Here is an 18600-nt window from a genome sequence, read left to right as displayed (position 1 = left end):
GACCTTCACACTGAGGCCTGTCCTGAGGAAAAACACCATGTTAGCTGATTTAGTGGAGGTGCTAAAGAAGACTCGACTCCAAGCTGCTCCTGCTGATCACTGCTATGCTGGACCTGAGGATGTGGCCTGTGATTTATGCACTGGGAGAAAACTGAAAGCTCTCAAGTCCTGTTTGGTATGTTTGGCCTCTTATTGTGAAAAACACCTCCAGCCTCATTTTCAGTCACCTCCATTTAAGAAGCACAAGCTGGTGGAGCCCTCGGAAAAGCTCCAGGAGAACATCTGCTCTCGTCACGATGAGGTGATGAAGATGTTCTGCCGCACTGATCAGCAGTGTATCTGTTATCTCTGCTCTGTGGAGGAACATAAAGACCACGACACAGTGTCAGCGGCAGCAGAAAGGACTGAGAGGCAGAGAGAGCTCGGGCTGAGGAGACAAACAATCCAGCAGAGTCTCCAGGACACAGAGAAACATGTGAGGCTGCTTCAACAGGAGGAGGAGGCCGTCAATGGCTCTGCTGATAAAGCAGTGGATGACAGTGAGGAGATCTTCACTGAGCTGATCAGTCTGCTGAAGAAAAGAAGCTCTGATGTGGAGCAGCAGATCAGATCCCGGCAGCAAACTGAAGTGAGTCGAGTCAGAGAGCTTCAGGAGAGACTGGAGCAGGAGATCACTGAGCTGAAGAGGAAAGACCGTGAACTGAAGCAGCTCTTAGACACAGAGGATCACAACCAGTTTCTACAGAACTATCTCTCACTATCACCACTCAGAACAATACCCCCTCCCCCTCCCCCCAGGATCCGTCCTCTCAGGAACTTTCAGGCCTTGACAGCAGCTGTGTCACAGGTCAGAGGTCGTGTACAGGACATTCTGAGTGAGACAGAGACTTTAAAGATTTTGTCTCAAGTGGATGTTTTACTGCCACAACCAGAGCCAGAGACCAGAGCTGACTTCTTAAAACATTCACAGGAAATCACGATGGATCCAAACACAGCACACAAACGTCTGTTATTATCTGAGGGAAACAGAAAAGTAACATTAATTAGTACAGAACAGTCTTATTCTGATCACCCAGACAGATTCACTGATTGGTGTCAGGTCCTGAGTAGAGAGAGTCTGACTGGACGTTGTTACTGGGAGGTGGAGGTGGGGATGAGAGGAGCAGTTGGTGTAACAGCTGCATACAAGAATGTCAGCAGAGCAGGAAACTCACAAGAATGTGAATTTGGATACAATGATAAATCTTGGTCGTTACATTGTTATGGAAACAGATATATCTTTTATTACAACAGGATCAGGACTCCAGTGTCAGGTCCTCGGTCCTCCAGAGTAGGAGTGTACCTGGATCACAGTGCAGGTGTTCTGTCCTTCTACAGAGTCTCTGACACCATGACTCTCCTCCACAGAGTCCAGACCACATTCACTCAGCCTCTCTATGCTGGAGTTTGGGTTTGTTATTATTCTGGAGACAAAGCTGAGTTCTGTAAACTCAAATAGACTTGAGTCATTAAAAGCAGTGATTTAAACCTGGCGGATCCTTTGTCTAGCTGGCTGATCTTGATATTAATGGCGGATTCTGTATCGTGTTGGCATCTGATAGTGGTGGTGGACCATGATTGAGGTGGCATCTGACATGGACTATGATTAGAACAAGACTGTTATATATATAATATTTCTCCTCAGATACTCGACCATTACTGACAATAATCCATCAATTAATTGACCTTCCATTATGCTACAAATTGTTAATTCTAATCAATCTTATCTTCTTGATGTTCTCCTTCACACAAGGCATCTATTGCACTTCTGTCTGTCCTGGGAGAGGGATCCCTCACATGTGGCTCTCTGAGGTTTCTATGTTCTTTTTAACCTGTTAAAATGTATTGTTAGTAGTTTTTCCTTACTCTTGTTGAGGGTTAAAAACAGCGGATGTCACACCATGTTAAAATCCTATGAGACAAATTGTATTTGTGAATATGGGCTAAACAAATAAAATTTGATTGATTGATTGATTTAGATTCTGTGTTTTTATCATTTCCTTCTTTTGTCTCCATGTTTGTTGCTCAAATTTCGTCGTCATGACGTTTCTGCTCCGCACAGAGATCAGGTGTATATCAAACACTGACCTTCCTGCACCACAGATATTCAGTTCACACATAATAAAGACAGAATTCTTTAATTACACTGACGTGAATGTGTTTAGAAGAAATAATGTTGCCGTTATTTTCTAAATCAATGTAGAAATAAGGTTCCCTGATGTTTTAGAAGCTGTGTTGATCCTGATCATCATCAATGAGCTAATTATTCGTTCTTTTTCACATGTGAGATGGAGGTGAAACAAACTGATTGTGTGTCCATGAACTCACTGACTGTTTGTATTTTTTGTCTTTACAAGGCGTGGACACTGATTAGCTGGACAGCTACGTGGATGACTGGGAGGAGGAGACTATCAAGTTTTTTATCAACGAAGGCTTCATCACACAACCGTGGTTTAATGGAACAATGTTTAAAAAATCATGTCACTGTGTTATCTGAAGTCAGTTGCATATCCGGACTGTAACCTTTTTTACATCATCCTTATTTTCTCATTTACCCAAAGTTGTTTCTGACCATGTTTACATTTTCTGTTTCTTGTCCAAGAAATTCTGCTTGAGGGCAAAAATAATTACAGTGTAATTACGGAAAGTCCACACTGTGTACTTTCCATGATTCATTCTCCATTGTTCTTCTTTTCTTAAAGTATTTTAATGAACGCCTCAGGGTTCCTAACATCACCTCTAATGGAATGTCATGGGCGGCATGACTACAGACTACAACTATGACAGCTGGATGGCCTTGCTTTCCCAGCAGCCCCTGCTCCTCTTCACGCTGCTGGCTGCTCAACTCTTTCCTGTATCAGTGGTGAGTCTGGGACTCTACTACAAAACAAACACTAATAAACTTTCCCTGGTCAATGAGGAATATGTTTTATCTCTGCCAGTTGAGGGAGCATGTCCCAGTTGCCGTCACCCTCATCACCATCTTCTTCCTCTTCTTCCTCTTCTTCCTCTTCTTCCTCTTCTTCCTCTTCTTCCTCTTCTTCCTCTTCTTCCTCTTCTTCCTCTTCTTCTTCACGGCCGCTCTGGTCTCAGTCCCCCTGCAGCCAGACGCCTTCTTCTCCATCACCTCGGCAACCATTTGGTTCATCAATGGGGAGTCACAAACTGTCACACCAGCGTCAGACGTCCTGCTTTAAAACATGGACCCTACATAGAGTCTTTATATAAGTCAACCGATCACAGTATTGTGTGTGTGTGTCTCTGTGTATATGTGTGTGTGGGTGTCTGTGAGTGTGAGTCTCTGTCTGTCTCTGTGTGTGCCTTACACTCAGGGATGAGTTTTGTCTTGAAAGCATTGGTGGGGACGGTGGAGGAAGAACTGGTCTGGGCTCTGGCGGTGGAGGGAGAGAGGGACGAGCCTGATGCGACCCGTGTTTGGGCTCCTGCAGCGGCTGGAGGCTAGAGCCCTTGACGTCGTCCCAGTACACGAGGATGAGCAGGGTCATAACCAACGACCCAAGAATGAACGCCACTCGTAGAACCCAACGTGAACCCATGGTTATATGGAATCCAGCGCCGTGATTGGGGAAGAAAAGAGGAAGAGGTTATTTCAGCTGTCTACTTTTAGTTTTTCATTGAGTGAGTTTGTATTTGTTAATTTTTACTAGTTTTTCTTTATTAGTTTTGAGATGTGCTTTATAAATAAAGATGTGATTTATTATTATTAAATGCATCTATTTGATTTGACTTTAATTGTTACTGTATGTTGTGAATGAGGATAACACACTCTGCCTCTCCCTGAATCTCCTCTTAACACCAGGTATGAACAGGCTGCTGTGAAATGCAGTAAATCCTGAAAAATCAAAAACACAACCAGCTCCTCCCAGTCAGAATATTTATTTTTCTACTTCCTTCACAGGTGTGTCAGTGTCAGGAAGTAAACGAGAGAAGGAGGATCTGGTTCTGTTCAGAGGAAGTGAAACTGTTCTACAGTAACTGGCACCAGCTGAAATGGCGCAGCAAGAAATTCAAGTTGACAGAGACAGATTCTGCTGTTCGATCTGTCTGGATCCACTGAAGGATCCGTTGACTACTGTCTGTGGACACAGCTACTGTCTGAGCTGTATTAACACCCACTGGGACAAAGAGGAGGAGAGAAGAAGCTACAGCTGTCCTCAGTGTAGACAGACCTTCACACCGAGGCCTGTCCTGGGGGAAAACACCATGTTAGCTGATTAAGTGGAGGAGCTGAAGAAGACAAGCTGCTCCTGCACGCAGGGCCCAGCAGACAAGCAGTGGTCTGTCAGATGGTGAATGGCTCTATCCATGTGGAAGTGAGGCTGAGCACAATTAGGGGGACGGAAAGTTTTGGGGGAAATTAGTGACGAATCATAGTTTGGATCCGTGTGGTTTAGATGAGTGTGGGTATATGATGGGGTTTGCAGGGTAATTTGAGCAAATTGCAGTAATCTCCCTGCAGCTCCTCTGCTGGTATCTGGGGTGTGTGCTGGGAGGCAGTGTGTGTTTTCAGACAGGGGACACTCATCATCAGCAGTGGTGTATAAAGTACTTGAAAGCCATACTTGAGTAAAAGTACAGATATCTTACCTGAAAGTGACTTTGGTAAAAGTAGAAGTCACCCGTCAGAAAATGACTTGAGTAAAAGTCTTAAAGTAGCTCATATTAAAAGTACTTAAGAATAAAAAGTATCTGGTGTTGAAATGTACTTAAGTATCAAAAGTAAAAGTACAAGTACCAAACTTAAAAATGCAAAGTGCTTTTTATAGTAGGCCTATAAAGACACAAAACTAACCAAAATGTTTCTCCTCAAGATTTATTTCAACTGACTGAAAAATTTTAACAACAATATGAATATAATGTATATAATGTAAAAATGTTGAACCCTAGATGAGAGAGAGAGAGAGAGAGAGAGAGAGAACCAACCTCCGCTGCTCAAGTAACGAGCCAGTTTGAGAATGTAAGAAGTAGAAAGTACAGATATTTTTGTTCAAATGTAACGAGTACAAGTAAAAAGTCGTCAGGAAAATAAATACTCAAGTAAAGTACAGATATGTGAAAAATCTACTTAAGTACAGAAACAAAGTATTTCTACCTCGTTACTTCCCACCACTGGTTTTCAGACAGGGGACACTCATCATCAGTCAGAACATCCCTCTCGCTCTCTCTCTCTCTCCCCCCCCCTCTCTGTCTCTGTCCCTCCCACAGACGCCCCCTCATCCCTCCACTCTCTCCGTCCTCCTCCTCCAGCGCAGCAGCAGCATCTTCTCCTCTCTCCTCCTCCTCCTCCTCCTGCTCCTCCTCAGCATCATGGCATCGGACGGGGACGTGCTGCGGATCCCTCTGGGGCTCGTCAACCTCGGAGGCAAGTACCTGACGGCGGAGACCTTCGGCTTCAAGGTGAACGCGTCGGCCAGCAGCCTGAAGAAGAAGCAGACGTGGACCCTGGAGCAGGCCGGGGAGGACGGCAGCGCGGTGTCCCTCCTGTCCCACCTGGGCCGCTACCTCGCCACGGACAAGGACGGAAACGTCACCGCGGACAGCGAGACCCCCGGCCGGGACTGCCGCTTCGTGGTGAGCGTGCACGAGGACGGGCGGTGGTCCCTGCAGTCCGAGCCACACGGTCGATTCCTCGGAGGCAGCGAGGACCGGATCCAGTGCTTTGCGCAGATCGCGTCCCCGTCTGAGAGATGGAGCGTGCACCTGGCCGTGCACCCGCAGGTCAGCCTGTACAGCCTGGCGCGCAAGCGCTTCGCCCACCTCAGCGTGCACGCGCACGAGCTGTCCATCAGCCGGGACGTGCCCTGGGGGGTGCACTCCCTGGTGACCCTGGTGTACCGGGACCAGCGCTACCACCTGGAGACCTCGGACAACCGCTTCCTGCGCAATGACGGCACCTTGTCCACCGGGACGGACCAGGACACCGGCTACGTGCTGGAGTTCCGCTCCGGGAAGGTGGCGTTCCGGGACTGCACCGGGCGGTACCTGGCCCCCGGGGGTCCCACCGGCACCATGAGGTCCGGGAAGAGCCTCCGGGTGGGCAAGGACGAGCTGTTCGCCCTGGAGCGCAGCCACGCGCAGGTCGTGCTCACTGCAGGCAACGAGAGGAACGTGTCCACCAGGCAAGGTGAGGCCGACAACACACACACACACACACACACACACACACACACACACACACACACACACACACACACACACACACACACACACACACACACACACTGTCCCTAAAACCAAGTCTTAACCCTCCAACAACCCTTTGAATCTGTGAGCACCAAATGTCCCCATACAATCTTACATGTCCTCACAATGATGGTGTTGAATATACAGTATTGGCCCTTATAGCTATAGAGAGATACACATACACAAACACACAGACACACACTTCTCTCTCTCTCACACACACACACACACACACACACCTATAACACTATAACAACCCTTAGAATCTGTGAGGACCAAATGTCTTAAATGAGGCCAAAATGTCCCCATACAATCTAAATGTCCTCACAATGATGGTGTTGGATATACAGTAGTGGCCCTCATAGCTATAGAGAGATACATACACAAACACACAGACACACACATACACTGTCTCTCTCTCTCTCACACAGACACACACACACACATGAGGACAGAAATCATATTTCACCATTTAACCATGCTGATGAAGTCACTGCATAACTGGGCCCACACCACAAGCAGCTGTTGCATGGCTTTTGGTGTGTGTTCGTGTGTGTGTGTGTGTCTGTGTGTGTGTGTGTGTGTGTGGAATCAGAGGCTTCTTCATTTCCCCCCACACACCATGTGTTTTTCATTACCATGCTCTCACTCGCTCCCTCCCTCCTCTCGGCCCATGCAGCCTGTGCCTTGCCTCACATTTGTTCTCCTCCTGCAGTAATTCTACCCCTGCATTGTGGCTGCTGGTTCAGGGTCAGCTCCCAGTCTGCAGTTATCCATCATTCTTCTACCTCAGAATAGACTTGGAGAGGACAGGGAACGAGGAGGGATTCGTTGAGGGACAGAACAGAACGGGGACACAATGGAGGAGAGGAAAAGGAGAGAAAGCAGGCCACAGAGAGGGAGGTGTGACTCAGGCAGTCCTGCGGAATGTGGGTCTTTCGTGCCACATGCAACCTCTTTGTCTCAACGCTGCTCGCTCTCATTCGGTGCTGCCACTGATCAGTGACAGTATTTTGTTCATGCAATCAAAATGCTTTCAATTGTGTGCGCTCCAAGTATCACTCACGTTGTGGGGACCTAACACAGACACATTATGGGGACTTGTCCTCCTCATGGGGACGAAAAGCAATTCCCCATATCGTAGACGTGGATCATTACATATGAAGGTGAAGACGTGCTTTTAGGTTTAAGTTAACTTCAGGTTTAGGTTAAGGGAGTGAGTCTCCAGAGAAAAGATCAAAAGTAATGTCCTGTGAAGTCATGGAGACACATGTGTGTGTGTGTGTGTGTGTGTGTGTGTGTGTGTGTGTGTGTGTGTGTGTCTGTGTGTGTGTCTGTGTGTGTGTGTGTGTGTGTGTGTATGCATTCCACGAGGGATGGACTGTGGAAGAAGGGAGATAGTCTCTCAGTGTCCGGGGGCAGTGACCCCCATGACCTGCTCCTTTATTGAAATCATACCCGTGATGGTAATACACGTGTTACAGGCTGTGAAGAGAGTGTTATAGCTTCACAATTTTTTCTCTCTTTCCAAAAGACAAACTGTGGTTTCCACGTTTTTCATCCTGCAAAACCAAACAGGACAGAAAGATCCCTCTTGTCACGCTCAGGCACTTTCATGGCAAAATTAGATTTTGGTGTCAAACGTGGCCAACGCCCATTCTCTATTAAAGAGCAAGATCATTACTTCTTAAATCTGTGGTGACAAAATTCACAGATTTACGACTATTCGTAATAAACAAAATCTGTTTGTGAGCGACAAGATTTTAAGGGCAAAAAAAGAAGGCTTCCATTTCTAGTTTGACCAATCACGTTCGAGCAGGCTTTGGTTACCTGCAGGTAAACACAAAGAGCAAAAGAGGACGAACACATTCAACAAAATGTGGAGAAACTTTCGACTTGTGTGTTGAAAGAAAATATTCGGAAAGTGGAAGGTCAACAGAAGACGGAATCTTGGCTCGGTTGTCTGCTTTCTACGCCAAGATAATGGCCGTTGTGTGTGTGAGTCGTCTGATTCCAGGTCCAGATGAGAGAGTTGCAGCGTTTTCCTTTCAATTCACATATTAATAAAAACAAACATTCATTCATTCAATCATCTTTTAAAACAATTCATGCTTATGGTGAATTATCCCCTCAGCTCCACAGCAGACTTTAGTGTCTTTAAGCTCTTTTTGGGGTTTTGTAGTCCACAACATCACTCTTTCGTTTCACTGCTCTCATCAACTTATTGTCCTGCATCAGCATCAGCTGCTGTCAGCAAAAATAAATGCTTTATAAACCCACTTTACAGTAGCAACTTCCTGGTGAGGAGAGATTTGGAGATAGAGTCATTACAGGGACAGAATGAACGCTAATGTTCACTGGATGAGTAAATTATTATCATCATTATATCAACTTTATTTAAAAATATGTCACTGAAGTGTTTACAGCTTATTAAACTGCTCTTAAGCAGCCCAAAAAAAAAAGAACACTGCTCACATCACAGATACCAGGTGGCTGATTGGCAACTCAGGTGGTAAAGTGGGTCGTTCACTAACCTGGACGGTCGGTGGTTCGATCCCCACTCCTCCAGTCCGCAAAACACACAATCCTCCACACGCCTCACAATCTGTAAGTGGTGCGTGTACGTGTAGTATAAAGACGCTGTATGAATAATAATGTGAATCCGTGAATGTGGCTTGTGGTGTAAAGTGCTTTGAGTGGTTGACTTGATAGTTGTATAAAGTCCATTTAACATTTATTAGGTGTAATGATTCAGTAATGAAAATGTGTGGCTATGAAAAACTAGCCTGTAATTCATTATTTATGTTCAACATTTGTACCTATAAATCAAGATTTAAGACTTTAAAGTCCTTGCTTTGGAATTTACAGTCAGTTGAAATGCAATGCAATGAAAAGTCTCAAGTGTGACGCTTTGGGAATTCAGCACAGAAGAAGCAGAAATATGAAATTCTCGACCGTGTCCTCATTAGACCAGAATGCACTGCAGCGATCCGGTCAGCGTTTTTAACTAATCAATGCAACACACTTATTTTCTCACTCAGTCTCAGTATCGACACTTCTCCTTTGTGGTCACCATTCATACAACATATCCGTGTGGACCCACCTTTAACAGCTGGTCAGAAGCCCTGTCCCTTTAAGAGTCGATCAGAGGGACTTCAGGAGTTAAAGGGTTGGAGCGTTTCAGACAAGGACGACAACCTCCAGAGACAAATGAGAGCTGACAGCAGATTGTCCAACTTCTCTAGGCATGGACCTGTCAGCCAATCAGGACGAGGAAGGGGACCAGGAAGTCTTCCAGCTGGAGATGAGCCGTGAGGACAGGAAGTGCGCCTTCAGATCCGCTTCTGGGAAATACTGGACACTGACGGCGGCAGGAGGACTGCAGTGCACCGCCTCCACCAAGTAAACACACACACACACTTGTTGTACAGTGCATCACACACTCTAGTTCACACATAACCATCCCTCATGTTTGTTTCACAGATCAGCCAACAGCTTCTTTGAACTGGAGTGGCGTGATGGTCGCGTGTGTGTGCGTGCGGCCAACGGCAAGTACGTGATCGCCAAGAGGAACGGGCAGCTGTCTGCTACCATCGACAACGCAGGTCAGTGACACTTCTTCAGAGGAAAGAAACAAATCACAAATGTCTTGCGTGTCTTCGGTAAGTTTAACACGTCTCAGTCTGTCTCTTCAGGTGAAGCCGAACAGTTCCTGATGAAGCTGATCAACCGGCCAATCATCGTCCTCCGTGGGGAGCACGGTTTTATCGGGGCCCGTAAAGCAGGAACGGCGACGCTGGACTCCAACCGAGCGTCCTACGATGTTTTCCAGCTGGAGTTCAACAACGGAGCGTACTCCCTTAAAGGTGGGTGGAGCTGACGTGGTATTCACATGTCTGCATGAAAACAGCCCAGTTTTTCTGAGTTAACAAAATTATTTCTTCTCTCAAGTGACTGCAATACGCTTCTGTACCTCAGTGTTATCTTGGATCCTTGAAATTGGGCCAAAAAGAGGAATTTTCTTCTGATCCTACACATTCGGAAATGAACCGAAAGTGTATTGGAGCCAACATATATAACCTCACCGCCCTAATCAGGCTCGTGTCGGTTATTTCGGTAAATAGTTCAACCTGCACCTGAACAGTGAATCAATATTATCTATAAAAGGGGGTGGAAGTAGGTTTTTGCATTCGCTACATAGCCAATGTTTGCATTATCAACCGTTAAGGTTAAATCCTGAGGGAACGTGACGAGTCCTGCATCCTTCCTTTAATCACCGAGACTGAATGAAGAGTTGCTTTCAATTCTATTACTTCATTGCTTCTACTTAAATGTTTGATAGAGAGATATTATGCTATCCAGTCTGCATTAAAGATGTAGCTCTGTTTTTTCCATCACCAACAACCTGCTCCTGGCACATTCAGCAGCACTGAAAACTTACATATCGCAAATATATTTAAATGAAAATTCCATCTGAGTTTTAACGTGTGATTATGCAGACATCCCGCATCACTGTGTGAGTCAGGCTTCTCTAAGTGTGTGTTGTTTGTCCAGACTCTCAGGGGAAGTACTGGTGCGTTGGAGACGACACGGCGGTGTCCTGCAGCAGCGCCACACCTGTCCAGTTCCTGTTTGAGTTCTGTGACCTCAACAAGATGGCCATCCGTGTGCTGGGGGGGAAGTACCTGAAAGGAGACCACGCTGGGGGGCTGAAGGCCAGCGTGGACTCCCTGGACAGCGCCACCCTCTGGGAGTACTGAGAAAGCACAGCTCAGACTTCCACTATCTCACACGACAATGCTTGAAATTGATCGATACTGTAGGTAGCTGTTTTTTTTGTATGGGTGTTATTGTGAATTGGTCTGGATGAACGTGTGGTTGAAACTGGAGCTGATAAACTGGAAGTCGTTGCCTATTTTTTATTTTCTCTTTCCTAAACGATTGGTCTCTTCTTACCGGGCTTTTCACCGGAGATTTGGATTGAATATTTCTTGCTGTTCTGACGTGTTTGATAAACGATTCATGGTGTGGTCGCACATTAATTGTCTCAATTCCAGTCAAATAGACACAAAAACTGTACCTGAAGAATTTCACTACGATTACTGTCATTATTTGTGCCTATCTGTGGTAACTACTGGTGGAGAATGCTATAACTCATATTTCACAATATCTAACCTTCTCGTGTTAAATGTGCTGCTGGCTGTTTTACGCTGCTTCCATCTCCTGCTCTCTTTTAAACTACAATGCATAACGCACATCAGATAGAAGGATGTCACTGGTGACAGTGTTGCTGCTGTATATAATGCTTTCTTTGTCGCTAGATGCTTCAAAAACATAGTAACCATGAAAAGTGTCTTGAGTCTGTAAGAAGAGAAATGGCAGGTGGATCTAAAATGGTTTCCGTATGTGCACGATCCAGCTTTCCTCCCTCCATCTTCAAAGCACAGGTGTTTCAAAAAGCTTCAGGTCAGAGGTTTTCCTTCAAGACCAGATCTACTCAGGTCTTCCTGGTTCCTCATATGACTCTTTGCTTTTAACTTATATGTCTGGAGGAAAGAAATGAAATGAGAGGACGTGTTAAAGGATCTTTGAAACATATTTAGCTATGATGGGAGGAACAAGATGAAAAGGAGGTGTTGGATAGGCCCTCGTTACTGCACACTCCAAAAGCACCAAAATACAGTTGCCTGACTGAAGGTCTGCACAATATTGTAGTGTCCGTTTGAAAGAAGTTAAAAGCACATGTCTGGTGTGGTTGTCTGCCTTAGATTGGATGCTGCTGCTGGTCTGTAAACACAATGACACTCAGTGGTGTCTCTGGCTGTGATTGTGTCCGTGCCTTCCATTGAGCATTTCAGTCTTTTCTTTTCCTTGTTCTTACAAAACTCCAATAAAGTTTTACCTCTTAACAGTCGAGCCTTCTCTTTTTTGTCAACATATATATATATGGATATTAACTCGCTGGATACACAACATTCTGAAATCTTACAGTTTTCTGTGCAGTAACAGCAGCTTCTGTTTCTAGTTATGTCATATTTCAAAGCTGTGGGCAACACAAACACAAGTTCATTAACCTCTGTGTACTGGAGTGCACAAAACTATTATCTTTAAACTTTACTCATCGAAAGAAAACAAATATCTCAAGAACTGAAAGACTAAAAAACTAAAATGGTCCCTTTCAGTAAATGACAAGGCAAAGTGACTGTGCTGATCCCATGAACTGTAGTAGCTTGGTTGATCCCTTAACGTTTCATCTAGCGCCATCATCAGGTCAAAGTGTTTAATGGTCCAAACATTGACCTGCAAAGATTATGGTATTTCTATCAGTCTCTGTAGTTAAAAACCAACATAATTATAATTGTTTAAAGGCTCAAACCTCTAAATCTTTTCTGAATTTCTCTTTTTATTGAATTTTATCAAGGACCATTTAAACAATCTCATAAAACTTATGGTAGTAGTATTTTGTTGTTGGATAAAATGGTGATACTGAATTAAATAGTGCAAATAACAGATACAATAAAACAATTCAGTAGAAAGGCAATACATTAAAATGATATTTAAAACATTTAGAAGAAAAGACAGTAAATGGAGGTATAAAAGTATAATTTCTTATTGCCAGTTAACCCCCTGTAAAAGCCACAGTCAACAAGGAAATGTCCTTATCATTCAGTCAGTGTATCCAAAGTCTGATATACAATCATTCCAATGTGGCAACCATCTTGTGCTGATGATAAAAAAAAATCCTTTGTGACTATTTCTGCTGCTGTGTGTGGGAGAAGGACGAAAGCGCCTGAACCTCATCCCCTTGAGATTCCAAAAAACGGTGCAAGGGAAGAGGAAGGCGAGGGAAGAGGGAGGGAACCTACATCCTGCTGCAGAGGAAACTCAACCCTCAGTCACTCTCATGCTCAACTTAACATACGTGTTCTGATACCAACACAGACATGAACAGAGCAACTGACATCCTCCGCTGTGAGAGCTCTGCACGTTGCCATGGTAACAGGTGATGGCAGGGATGGGAGGATGAGACTTTGGAGATGTAACAGACCAAAGACTGTTTCTAAAGATGAACGACATATTTTCTGTGAAGCCAGAGCGTCTCATCCACCTCCTGGTGGCTGGCTGTAGTATAGGTCATAAACCCCACCTCCTCCATGTTAGTAGTTGGGACACCTCCCAATTAAAAAAAATAAAAAGCCACGTCATATAATTTTCTCAAAGATGGTTTCTGCTTTTTCTAGTAAATTTGTTTTTAATTAGTTTGATACTATATATACAGATGGAAAAGTCCTGATTGAAAGCTAAGACTGACTCATGATTGGTCGAGCACATGTATTGGACGTCACTACCACGGCTCCACCCCTGATCACTACTGCACAGAGTCTAGCTCCATGTATGCAATGATGGCGTTTCTATCTGGGATATTGCACAGCTCCATTTGTGGATAGTTGGTGAAAGTGGAGACGTGTTGTCTACTTGATATTCAGTCTGAGTACCAGACACACATGGATCGATAATATAAATAGAAATTGTAATTCTCAAAGTCAGAATAGCCACATAACCGAAGATGCTACAAAGTGAGAGAAGGAAGGTTAAATAGATAAAGAGCTCAGGATAACACAGACATGTGATACTCCCTAATAAGATTGAAGCTTCTACTGTTCTCACGCTAATACAATAATACTTCAACTCACATTATTTTAGTTATCCTGTTTGTGCAACATCATCCATAAGAGAAAACACTTGCCGAATGTTTGCCTGCCAGAAAAAAGATTATATTGCATTTGAGTAGAAAAAGCTGAGAATGAGGTGGAAGATGAGAAGAGAAGTTGTGTAGTAAAAAAGGAGGTTTTTGTTGATCAGGAGAAAAAGAGCAGGTTGTCTTTTATGTTGACGCATCAGAGAGGAGAGAGATTAGAAGAATGAGTCAGTAGAGCGTCCAGTTACAAGGAAAATATAAGAAGGGAACATGAGATTAAAAAGCAAGAATAGTAACACAAACTTTAAGAGAAGCAAGAATCCAAAAAACAAGAGATTACAAAGAGATAAAGACCAAATATGAAGAAAGCAAACCCAAACTGTTGCATGATAAGTCGTTACTTTGATAAAATGCTGCTCTTGTAGAATATTTGCATCTAAACTAAAGAAAGTGCAGCCGTGGTGAGTTTATCTGCAGGGTCGTGGGTTTTCTTTGGTCTATATTTATTTGCTCTGGTTTTATTTGCTCCCTGATATTAAAAAGGAAATACTGACCTTCTTCAAGGGTAGAGATACGAGACAGAACAAACGAATGAACGCACACAAAGGCACGAACACATTGACTAATTATCAGTTTGTCCACCGATAGCCACGTCCAGCCAGACAGTGTGAGTCAACTCAGACTAGAACCTTAAAAATCACACTCTTGCTTCTAGTCTGCTGTGCTATAGGGGCGTCAGAATCGGGTATACTGGGGAGGCAAGAGAGGCCCCCCCGAGAACGGCTTATTATGTTAAATTCTTTGATTGGTTATGTACTGGGGACTGGAACTGTCAAAAAAACAACAACAAGGAGGTCCCATATTACTATCTTTCTTCCAAAAGCTTTGTATTTTGAGAGGTTTGGTTTGATAATAGAACGTCTAAATGCCTGGGATTATTTATGTGTATGCACCAAGTGTCAACTCACCGTGACGTCACCCATCGGTTTGTGAGCTGCCGTTTTGAAGCTTAACATTTTGTCCAGCGCCATCTCGGTATTGAGAAACCAAAAGTAAGGGGATACGATTTCCTCTGAGGAGCCTGGCACTGACTTCTTCATGGCTTTAGGTGTCAGAATCAGGCCCAAGGAGTTCAAATGCTGAACTATAGATAAGTTGAATAGACTGAGGAGTCGTTAAAAAACAGTGTTTATCTCCAATAAGAATTTTAACAGAGCTTAGTGGATTTGTGACATTGGCATCTCTTCTGATTCCGGAAGCCGGGGATCATGGGTTGTTTTTCAGTGTCTTTGGCATTTTGTCCATCACCATTTTGTTTTTTTGAACATTCACCCTATTTGGAAGCTCAGGGGTGGAGCCTCACTGAGAGCGTGAATGCATGCACATCTAACCTGCATTCATTGGACGGTACTAACTGTCAATCACACTGTATCCATGTCTATATCCAGTATTATGCACAGTTTATGAATGTACAGAATGCACTTGATTTATAATTTTGAGATAAAAGAGTAATTTGAAGGCTGGAATGACAATGGTCCCTTTAACCTGAGGCCTCCAGGTCCCTTGAAAAGCTCAAGAGTGCAATCAGCCCATTTGACTTTGCCACTACACTAAGTTCAGAAACCCCCTGTGGGTGTGGTTCACTTAAATAATTATTTACCCTGTTCAAATTATCCAAACGATTAAAACCACTCATGCATGATTAGAAACAATCTGAACAAAACCAAAACTGCAACACAATTCCAGTGTTTTTAATAACAGGATGTGTGCGACACATGTTCATGCAGACAACACAATGTGTATGTGTGTTTGAGGCAAACAGAATGTGGAGGATGAGAGAGAGAGACCTTCCATGACTCATACCTGGTGTAAATATGAGTGCATGTGTCTGGGTATTGGCTGTGTGTGTGTGTGTGTGTGTGTGTGTGTGTCTGTGCGTGCGCCTATGTGTGTGTGCATGAATGACCAACGCTTTATGACTGGCAGACTTCAAGCTCTGAGTTCCTGGGAAGGAAACACAATAATAAAACCACGTGGGGATCGTATAAAATATTTTCCACGGTTTAATTTCAGCGGTGGTGAACTGTAACCAAGTGTTTTTACTCAAGTACTATATTTAAGTATAACTGTAAGGGATAGAGTACTTTTTAATCCATTACAGTCTTTAATCGTGTCGTGAATCCATTTTCATTTGTATATTTTAGTGTTGCTTTCCATCGCCTGGATGTCTTTTAAGAGCTCTTGTATTTGCCTTATTAAATGTGCAACACTATATGTTGCTCACCCGGCTGGTCAGATACTTAAAATAAGTACTAATATAAAACAGCAGCTGTTCTGCTATCTATTCTAAGTGTTACTTAATTCAATAATGTTGCTGATAATACTTCTACAGCCTTTCAATTTGAATCTAAGCTCTATTCCCTGTTGTTTAAATCCTGTGTTGACCCAGTGGCCTGTTGAATATGCACTTACTAATTGTACATTTGTGGAATATGACTGTTTGCTTGTTCCTATAATTTCCCAGTTTCTATAGAGGCTGAAGTTCCATGGCTCATTTGTGGCTGAGGACAGAGTGACTCCCTATGTTATATGACTATATATGACTATATGACTGTTGACATACCAGTGAAAAGGCGTGAGATTCATGCATGTTTCCACGCTGCAGGTGTCTGTTGTCGACCTGTCCGGGTGTGTGTCTTGAATCATGCTTCCCTCGTACCATAGATAAGGATGTTATTGGTGGAGGGCGTGCGCGCTCCTCCTATAAATACGCACGGATGCTTGGAGGAGAGCAGGAGTCTGCGGTGGCTGCAGCGGAGCGCACAGGGTCCAGCTCGCCGCCAGCAGGTGCTTTATTCCCGGGGGACTCAGCTGTCCGCTCCGGGACACTCACAGACCGACATGTCTCCCTCAGGACGTCCCAACACGGTCCGGCTGGTTCTCCTCGGAGCAGCGGGGGTCGGCAAGAGCTCGCTCATCCACCGCTTCCTGCACGACCGCTTCGAGCACCAGCACCTGCGCACGGTGGAGGAGCTGCACCTGCTGGAGTACCACACCTCGGACTCCACTAAGGTGCAGCTGGAGATCCTGGACACCAGCGGCAGCTACTCCTTCCCGGCCATGCGGGAGCTGTGCATCCGCCACAGCGACGCCTTCGCCCTGGTGTACGCGGTGGACGACCCGGGCTCCTTCCAGGAGGTGCGCCGGCTCCGCGACCAGATCCTGGAGCTGCGGGGGGGCAAGGGGGCGCCCATCACCGTGGTGGGCAACAAGTCCGACCTCACCGAGGCCGAGGGGCGAGCGCTGCAGGCGGCCGAGGTCATGTGCACGGTGGAGGGCGAGTGGGACGCGAACTTCGTGGAGGCGTCCGCGCGCACCGGTGGGAACGCGGTGGGGGTCTTCCACTCGCTGCTGCAGCACGTGGAGGTGCCACACCGGCTGAGCCCCCCCCAGCTGGGCCGGCGCAGGGACACGCTGCCACGACCCCCGGTGAAGAGGAGGAGACCCCCGCTGAGGAAGAGCCACAGCTGCGTGCTGTCCTAGACCCGAGGAAGGACTCTGCAGCTGGTCTGCTCGGGTCCAGATGTTATATTTACAATCTATGGTCCAGATGTTGCTGCTGGTCTGCTCGGGTCCAGATGTTGTATATGGTCCAGATGTTGCTGCTGGTCTGCTCGGGTCCAGATGTTATATATACAATCTATGGTCCAGATGTTGCTGCTGGTCTGCTCGGGTCCAGGTGTTGTATATACAATCTATGGTCCAGATGTTGCTGCTGGTCTGCTCGGGTCCAGATGTTATATATACAATCTATGGTCCAGATGTTGCTGCTGGTCTGCTCGGGTCCAGATGTTATATATACAATCTATGGTCCAGATGTTGCTGCTGGTCTGCTCGGGTCCAGATGTTATATATACACAATCTATGGTCCAGATGTTGCTGCTGGTCTGCTCGGGTCCAGATGTTATATATACAATCTATGGTCCAGATGTTGCTGCTCTGCTCGGGTCCAGATGTTATATATACAATCTATGCAGTGGTGTATAAAGTACTTGAAAGCCATACTTGAGTAAAAGTACAGATATCTTACCTGAAAGTGACTTCGGTAAAAGTAGAAGTCACCCGTCAGAAAATGACTTGAGTAAAAGTCTTAAAGTAGCTCATATTAAAAGTACTTAAGTATCAAAAGTATCTGGTGTTGAAATGCACTTAAGTATCAAAAGTAGTGCTTTTTATAGTAGGCCTATACAGACACAAAACAACCCAAAATGTTTCTCCTCAAGATGTATCTCAACTGTCTAAAAAATTATAACAACAATATGAATATAATGTATATAATGTATAATTTTACAAATTTTGAACCCTAGATGAGAGAGAGAGAGAGAGAGAGAGAGAGAGAGAGAGAGAGAGAGAGAGAGAGAGAGAGAGGTGCGCCGTGCGTAGAGGTGTGCTGCGCCAACCTCCGCTGCTCAAGTAACGAGCCAGTTTGAAAATGTAAGAAGTAGAAAGTACACATATTTTTGTTCAAATGTAACAAGTAAAAGTAAAAATTCGTCAGGAAAAGAAGTACTCAAGTAAAGTACAGATATGTGAAAAATCTACTTAAGTACAGTAACAAAGTATTTGTACTTCGTTACTTCCCACCACTGAATCTATGG

General features: G+C 44.8%; 2 protein-coding genes across 2 annotated transcripts; both read left to right on the top strand.

Annotated features, from left to right (window-relative positions):
• Window positions 1–5361: 5361 nt before the first annotated feature.
• LOC133028060 (fascin-like) lies at window positions 5362–11003 on the top strand. The gene is made up of 5 exons (XM_061095258.1): window positions 5362–6184; window positions 9489–9645; window positions 9727–9848; window positions 9939–10109; window positions 10798–11003. Exons 1-5 carry the CDS (start codon window positions 5368–5370, stop codon window positions 11001–11003), a joined length of 1473 nt encoding a protein of 490 aa, XP_060951241.1. The 5' UTR covers window positions 5362–5367.
• A 5840-nt stretch (window positions 11004–16843) lies between these two features.
• On the top strand, window positions 16844–17485 carry rasd3 (RASD family member 3). Its single transcript, XM_061067278.1, has one exon. It carries the CDS (start codon window positions 16844–16846, stop codon window positions 17483–17485), a length of 642 nt encoding a protein of 213 aa, XP_060923261.1.
• Window positions 17486–18600: the final 1115 nt, after the last annotated feature.

This window comes from Limanda limanda, chromosome 2 (genome assembly GCF_963576545.1).
Source record: "Limanda limanda chromosome 2, fLimLim1.1, whole genome shotgun sequence".
NCBI lineage: Eukaryota > Metazoa > Chordata > Actinopteri > Pleuronectiformes > Pleuronectidae > Limanda > Limanda limanda.
The sequence above is the reverse complement of the archived record's forward strand: the minus strand, read 5'-3'. Positions and strand labels throughout refer to the sequence as shown.

Excerpts from the sequence above, each read along its gene's own strand:
- LOC133028060 (XM_061095258.1), top strand. The coding sequence starts at position 5,368 with ATGGCATCGGACGGGGACGTGCTGCGGATCCCTCTGGGGCTCGTCAAC. Across the intron at positions 6,185-9,488 it reads GAACGTGTCCACCAGGCAAG|GCATGGACCTGTCAGCCAAT; the intron begins GTGAGGCCGACA and ends CAACTTCTCTAG. Across the intron at positions 9,646-9,726 it reads CAGTGCACCGCCTCCACCAA|ATCAGCCAACAGCTTCTTTG; the intron begins GTAAACACACAC and ends TTTGTTTCACAG.
- rasd3 (XM_061067278.1), top strand. The coding sequence starts at position 16,844 with ATGTCTCCCTCAGGACGTCCCAACACGGTCCGGCTGGTTCTCCTCGGA.